The sequence below is a fragment of the Oryzias melastigma genome, linkage group LG21, assembly GCF_002922805.2.
Source record: "Oryzias melastigma strain HK-1 linkage group LG21, ASM292280v2, whole genome shotgun sequence".
Taxonomy (NCBI): Eukaryota; Metazoa; Chordata; class Actinopteri; order Beloniformes; family Adrianichthyidae; genus Oryzias; species Oryzias melastigma.
Window position 1 is genome coordinate 10,625,037 of NC_050532.1, and position 7,717 is coordinate 10,632,753.

Consider the following 7,717-nt stretch of genomic DNA (forward strand, 5'->3'; position numbering starts at 1 on the left):
CGGAGCTCTAAATCCTCACAGCAAATGAGCTACAGCAGCAGAAAACCACAGCAGACAGTACTTGTGTCAGCTGAGAACGTGAATCTGAGCAGACGCTCACGCTAACCAAGGCTTACCAAACATGGACATTGAAAGGGGAGGAAAAATTGTTCTGTGTGAACACTCGTGACGGACTCTGACTTTTGTCGTAAACTGCTGAACAAATATTACTGTCATAAATATTTACGTTTTGGAGAGCAAGTTCACAGCTGCGGTTCACAGGTTGTGAAAAAGCAGGAGGAGGGTATTAAAGTTTCACTTCCAATCACAGGGCACAACCAACGGGAAACGGTGGACGAGTTCATATCTTTCAGAAGGATACAGTACGGACGGAGATAAAAATCTTAGACGAAAACTGTAGCCGTGAATTTCCAAACGACACAGAAGCCTGTTTCAAACCAGGAACCAGAGTTTCCCGTCTTTCTGTTTGAGACCCAGTCCTAGTCCCCATCAATTAGACGCTGAAAGCAAACAATACAAGGGGTCCCTGGTAAAAGCAAGGAAACAGGCTGCCTTCTCTAAACATTCCTCACACAGAAATAAAGGCTTGATAAGAAAGAAAGAAAACAACTTCTCCACCCTTCTCAGCGCCTGCTGGGTTGGGGTTATGGACGCATGAGGTCATGAAGCTTTCTTCTGTGAGATCTGCTCAAAACACGCTCAGAACAAACATCAGGGAGTAAAATTGGGTGTAATCATCAAGGCCAACGCAAAGTAGATGGAAAAAACTCAAAAATGATTCTTTTTCAAACTTTGATTTAATTTTCACCCAATTTAAACTATCTACAAGCATTGTCAAACTGTCTGCTTAAATCTGATTTCAAGTAGGACAATTTTAATGTGAGCAACTGATTGGAAACTTTAAAAAAAACATCAGACACCAACATCAGTGAAAACGTGAGATGTCATGAGACTACTCTCTGACAAGAAAACGGTCCATAGCCTAAAAATGCTTGGGAACCACTGGACCAAAAAAACGAAAAAATTAAAACGTTTTTCAAAAACGGTAAATATTGAGAGTAAATAATGCTTTTTTCAGCGTTTGTAAGTATTTGGGTTTTTACGGTTTTCTGTGTACTCTTTTGGTCACAAGTCTATATTGAAAATGCCTGCAGACAGCAACAAGGCCTTGTCTGGTCTGCGCTGGAACTGCAAACGATCCTTGCCATCCTTGACAATAGTGTAATACAGGGTGAACTAGCGGCACGCTAGTGGTCTACAACATGCCAGCAGCATTAAAACAAACCGCTCAGTGGAAACAAGGCTTTTATCACAAAGTCCATGTTTTGAAATGTTGTTAGATTTTTAGTATTGTAAAATAAAAATTAAACTAGCTCAGTATTATGAAAACATTCTCTTGCTGTTATACACATTTTTTTTTAATGGTTAGTCCAAAAAGCTTCCTTAAGTAGCTTAACCTTTTTAATGCGTTACTATCTAAGATAATAAATATCTTTTCATGTCATATGAGAAGGTTAATGGTAAATACGATCTGTTATTACAGTAACATGTTCACTATGTCAGAATAAGTTACTATGATTTTCATCTGATATTGTAAAATGGCACACTTAAAAATATGAATAACATATTTCAAACAAATTGCACACATTCTACCTTGTCTGTTCTTTTTTACTACAACTTTTCCAAACCACAACCTTCAAAATGTCAGTTTCTCATAAATTAATATTGGAAATATAAAGGTTGCATTTATATCTTTTTTTTTTTAATAAACCCTCCCAAGCCCCAGCATCTGAAGGCTACAGAACATTTAAAATCTAAATAAATCTTTCAAAGGTCTCCACACAGCTAAAACATAATACCCATTCAGCTGAGTTTTGTTATAGGAGTCGTTTTCAATAAGCGTCAAGCTGTCTCAAAAAAGCCGCTTTTCAGCCGAGGCCTTCAGCGGAATGTGATTATACAAAGTACGGATCCTGTCTACTGATAAGGTTTGCCTCTTTACAAATGACGACGTGGTGTTTTCTGATCAAAAACCTAAAACTGCTTGTCAAAATAAAAGTCCAAATCAAACAAACGAACATGACGAGCTGAAGGACAGACCCCCACCCAGCCCTCCACTCCTGTCTCAGTGCATTCCATAAGTATGCAAAAGCGGTGTTCACGAATGGGCCATTATGCTAAGCCTGGAACTTGATTGCTTGGAGTCATTTAAAAGATTAGCCCTCATTAAATATTTTACAATAATTTTCTGCTTTTGGAAAGTCACATAAGGAGCTCTTTTTTCAAGCATAAATGGTCCACATTGACTTTGTGCAGCTTATTTTAACCTCACATTGTGCGTTTCTTTGACCCAAAACAATCAGACAAAGCTTCTTATTATGTGTAATCGCTCTTTTTTTTCCAGCAATACATTACATCGTATTTATGAAACACTTTCATCCAAAGCGACTTACAGATTTCTTACTAGTCTGGGCTACTTACAGTTCGATGTGTTGCTCAAGGACACAGTCACCGCTGTTAAGGCTGATTTGAAACCCTGACTCACTGATGGCAGATGTCTGCTCACTAAGCTACAGATGCCCCATTATACAAAGTCACAGAAAAGCCCGTCAGAGTTGACGTAAGTTGTATGTTGTCCAAGGGCAAAGGTTCAAACCAGCAACCTTCCAATTGAGAGAAAAACCCTTCAGCCTTCAGGTGGACTGAAGTTGAGTCCATACAGATACTAGAACTATAGATACTAGAATAGTTAATAGAACTTTTTTCTTGACTTCTTTAAGGATCAAAAACTTTAAGGATACAGACCAAATAAACCATGACAACCAACAACTGTCAGCATCCAATTAACCAGAAAAAAAGGTTGTTCCCATGATGCACATTTATGAGAAGTGATACACTGAAACTGGCTAAAAGGCAGGAGATTGGTCAGAGGGGTTGATGGGAAGTTTTCAAGCAAACTTTGTTGATCATCATCATGTTTGTTTCTTTTATCTATCAGCCTTTACAGAAAATGAAACACATAATAGCACACAAAACTTTACTCATAATAGCTCTCAACATTGTTCAGTTGTAAATAAAATACAAAACAACACACTCACTTTTTCACTGCATTGCTTTAAAGCACAGCATGTATCACTTCCCAAGGCGCCTACCTATGATAGCTGAAATGCTCTGGCAACCCACCAAGTGGTACGGCTTTAGAGTTGAACAAAATCGTACTAATGCCTTCTGAGAGATTTTTGTACCACCGAAAATCAGTTCCAGATAAGTAAACATAACCATATTTCACATGAAAGTCACAAAGCTCAAAGTCCATTTTTAAGAAAGTAGTTATTAGGATATTATGTTAATTAGTATGTCCTAGTGGACAGCTGTTGGATTGCAACATAAAAAAACAAACCAAAAAAAACCAGCTTAAAGAGCCTATACCATGTTTTTCTTAAGTCTTTCAGAATAAACTATATCCATATGATCATATATTACCTTTGTCACACCAAAGAACAAATTATTTATGAAATATTTATTTTGAGAGTCTTTTTCCTACCTTTACATGCTTTCTTACCTTCCTAAGTAAGACTCCTTGATCTCTGATGCACTGCTTACAAGTGCAGCTCGTGTCATGACGTTATCCTAGAGCCGGCCTCGGCATCGTGTCTGGGTTTCAGCCACAAAAACAAACATCTAAACTTTTGGCCATCGCTATAACCAGTGTAGTGATGGCCAGGGTTATCGGCTGTTTTAGCTGGCGGGCGAAGTTAGCTACTGAGCATTGCTAGTCGAGCGACGAAGCAAGCGGCTAAGCACCACTAGCTGATCGATGAAGCTAGTGGTGCTGAGGACCACTAGCTGAGCGGGGAATATGGGTGTTTTTTGTTAGCCCGGGGGGCGGTTCTGGCAGTGCCAACTCTTCCTGAAAGGTGCCAGTCTCACTTTGTGACATCAGCTCTTGAGAACCCGCCCATTTTCGTGGGTCTGGAGGGGCTGGTGCTCAGAGGACAGGTTTTAAGAGGAATGTTCGGAAATGCACGAATGGATCAAAATACTGTTTTAGGGTTGTTTTTAGTGAGAAATGAACACTATAATACACTTAAAAGCTCAAAAGGTTGATTTTTGCCAGAGGGTCATTGGTGATATCAAAAAAGGATAAATAAGCTTTTAGCTACCATTAGAGTGCTGGCTTCTGTTACCATGTGGTCCATGTTGATACACTTATAAAAACATGCCAAATTGCTTGACAAATTATGTTTTCACACTTTGTACAATGCTTATGAATAGATTATGCTTAAAAAGGCCTCACTGGGTGAATTAAACAGAAGCTTGAAGCAAAAACAAGCAACGGTTCTGATATCTGTAAAGCTTTCAGTTCTCCTTGACTGGACACAATTAATTATACTAAAAGCCCAAGTGAAGCCAGGGTTGCCCCGGCTCTGCTATAGATTATTTACGTTTCTAATGTAGAACAGATCTACAGTCTGTGCCAACAGTGACTCCAGAGGACAAAGGGTGTATGCTGCTGTGCTCTCACTGCAGCTCTGCGGACTTTTGTGGGCATACAAAAGAATACATCAGTTTAGTGTAAAAGTCCTTATGTGTATGTGTGTAATCTGATGATCACACTTAAAGCTACACAACCATAACATGCACAATGTTTTTTTTCACAATAATCGTATTAGTCAGAAAAGTTTTTTTTAAACTCTGTAATATAAGTTGTATATGAAACACAGCTTACCCATAAACGTACTTATTCTACAGAAGGATGACATCAGTAGAGGAGCATGAGAAATCATTGTGGTGAGTTTTTTTTTTTTTTTAATGGTCCGTGGACTGCTGCCTAATCCCCGATCTCATAAACCCGCACACACACGCAACACAGTCGCTCAAACACACACCTTCCCCATTCTCCCTGCCCCTCCTCTGCTCCCGCCTTTTCTTCTAACCGGTGGGAGTGTATTCAATAATGATGACAAATGTCTCCTCTCAAATCCAGTCTGGCATGGGATCCCCTGTCTAGAGATGTTCACCATTCCCAATCAGGAAGTGCGTGTGTTACTCACTCTTCAGGCTCGTATATCTGTCTCATTAGTTTGAAAAAGTCTAAATTTAAACAATAAAAACTGAATATATATATTTAGGGTTTTTATCAAACCTTGAACACAAACAGCCGGTGATTTATAAAGTACTCGAGTAAATTTCAGTAACACTGGTGTGTATTTAAGTTTTTTTTTAAATGGTCAGAGGTCGAGTTAAAGGTTTGTTCAATTACATCATCTAATTTTAAGAAAATACTACAGTACTAATGCTATTGTTCATTAGTGAATTTATCCTAAATGAATTTTGAAAAAGAAAAAGTGTGGAACTTTGGGGCGATAACGATTTTAAATTGTTGTAAATAACACATACATAAAAATGGATGAACAAAGCTGATCTGGAGCATCCCAGTGACGATAATGAAGCAGCAGCTTCAGGCCGCCACTGCATACTAAGAGAACCACTTAACTTCAGTGCTCTAATGTTCTTACTGGAATCCGTTTTCTTTGGCAGCAGTAAGAATCTAGTCAGCTCACTCCCTACATACTGACAGCTGCCAGAGCACAGCTGTCCTTGCATTACTGCTCAAAAATGTGTTCTCACTTTTTATTCCTTTTTTTTCTTCTTTTTCTTGTCCTTCTGGTTAAAGTAAACGGGACGGAACCACATCCAAATGTTCCCTGAACTGCTGTCGGGTTTTCTTACGCCTGGGGTGATGCTTTCTGTGCAACATATTTTGCAAGACGTTCTTGTGAAACACAGAATCATTTTTGAGACTGCAGGCATGCCTTAAGGTGAGCCTTGATTTTAAGGGTGACACTATTCTGATTTCTTGATGTCATTTTCTTTCTTCGCAGGCTAAGAGAAAACCGCCACTGCTGACATGACCGAGGGCCGGCAACCTCGTAGTAAGCCGGAGACCACACACATACACAACAGACACAAGCAGTCCTTACATTAGGCTATGTAAACACATGCAAGTGCCTCACAAATACAGCACGCAAAGTCTAATTACATGCTCAGCCATGCACAACTTGTACTATAAGCATATGGCAGCAAAAATCCTGCATTCTGGGAAATCAGACTCCTGTGGGATACTAGATCTCAAGGAGCAGAAGAGCAAAAGAAAATGAACCTCCTGGAGTAACATGTGACAGCACCTTCAGCTTTTACAGTCGACGCAGAGACCGGGTTAGGAAAGCCACTTACCTGAAAGACGGCGGTGGCCATCCTCTCTCATTCAGCGTGCCGCTCTCACTCTTTGGCTTTTCTCACAGTGTTTTACTGCTGCATCGTCCCTTGCCTGCCTCCCCCCCTCCCCTCCTCTCCTCTCTGTGCGGCGGAGAGAGCTTTTCTCCGGGCTCAAACCAGATGGTTAAAGCAAAAAAATCCACTCGCTGTTACCTTGGCGCAGCGAGGAGCTGGAGGAGTGTGTGTCAGAAGGAGAGAGTGTGTGAATGGGTGTTTCAGGCTTTAGGCTAATAGAGCTGGCTGCTCTCTCCCACACTCTCAGCCCTCCTCCAAAAAAAAAAAAAAATGAGCATAAAAAAGTCTAAACAGTCTTAATGTGAGCGGAGAGAAGTGCGGCAAAGGCAAATCTTAACATCCCACAACTGGAGACGGCGCAGTGCAGCACTCTGAGCTGAATAAGCAGGCAAAGTTCTCCTTTCTTCCACTGCCTGAGTTTTCTCCTCCCTCCCGTTCACAGCATTTCCCCCCTTCCTCCCCAAATGAGGAGTCACATATGTAATAAGGAAAGGAGCATGAAACACTGGAGTGAAATTCCCAGGAAGCTCAAAAGGGAATGGGACTTTTTTTTCTCACTGTCTTTTTCTCACACTCTCCCTCCTCTCAAGCTCATTCTTCACTCTGCTCCCGTTATCAGCTTCTCAAGTTACAGGTTAAATATGATTTCACCCCCCCCCACCCCCTCACCCCCTCACTACCACCACCTACCCTTTTGTTGGACAAACTCATACATCAGTCATGTGGTTTTCTGCAGCTGGAATGAAGGAAAAACACACTAAAAAAAGGACGACTGACCTAAAGAAAGCAGTAAATCGTGAAGTTTTCATCCCCAAAACTTTAATATGGCAACACAACTCTGAAGTATTAAAGGTGGGTCAAGTTTAAGTAGGCAGGTATTGTACACAAAGTTGAGTTTTTGTTTTAATCATTTTGGAGTTCCTCCATTTCCAACCGTCCATCCTTGCGTGTTAATTAACCCTTAAGTTAAGTGTTTACATTCTTTTGACTACTGTAAATCTTCCTCCGTTTACCCAATTTACGGTATTCCGGCGGATTTTGAGGAGGAGAAATGCAGCCTTGCGCTGACACTTTACAGTAGCGAAGCGCTTACGCAATCAACGTAAATCAGCTAATTCTGTCACGGAGAAAAGCAGCTTTGCACAACACTTTACATTAATAATATATTGCCGATATCAAATGTTGCTTTTCTCCACAGCAGAATCAGCTGAGTCATGTTCATCAAGTCATCAGTTTTACAGTATGTCAAGCTATCATTTCCAACGTTTTATTTTTTACGACGGCAATCATCTTTCAAACAACATTAAATTCCTGAAAAATATGATGTACAAAAAGTAGAAAAAGACAAGCTGCTGGATGACCTCCATTGTTGTTGCTTTTTTAGTCGTCAGACTAAAATGACGCAGTGACACACTTGCAGTCT

The 7,717-nt window shown here is 40.3% G+C and overlaps 1 protein-coding gene across 13 annotated transcripts in view; it reads right to left on the reverse strand.

Annotated features, from left to right (window-relative positions):
• The window catches only part of tns1b (tensin 1b), a 167,897-nt gene that overhangs the window by 77,065 nt on the left and 83,115 nt on the right, over nt 1-7,717 (reverse strand). For 2 of the 13 annotated variants that reach the window (XM_036209795.1, XM_036209794.1), the window contains exon 1: nt 6,238-6,976. The exons of the other annotated variants lie outside the window; for them this stretch is intronic. In XM_036209795.1, coding sequence (XP_036065688.1) covers nt 6,238-6,258 — 21 coding nt within the window. In that variant the 5' untranslated portion in view covers nt 6,259-6,976. Of the gene's footprint in view, nt 1-6,237; nt 6,977-7,717 lie in introns of those variants that run through there. 13 annotated transcript variants of the gene reach the window in all.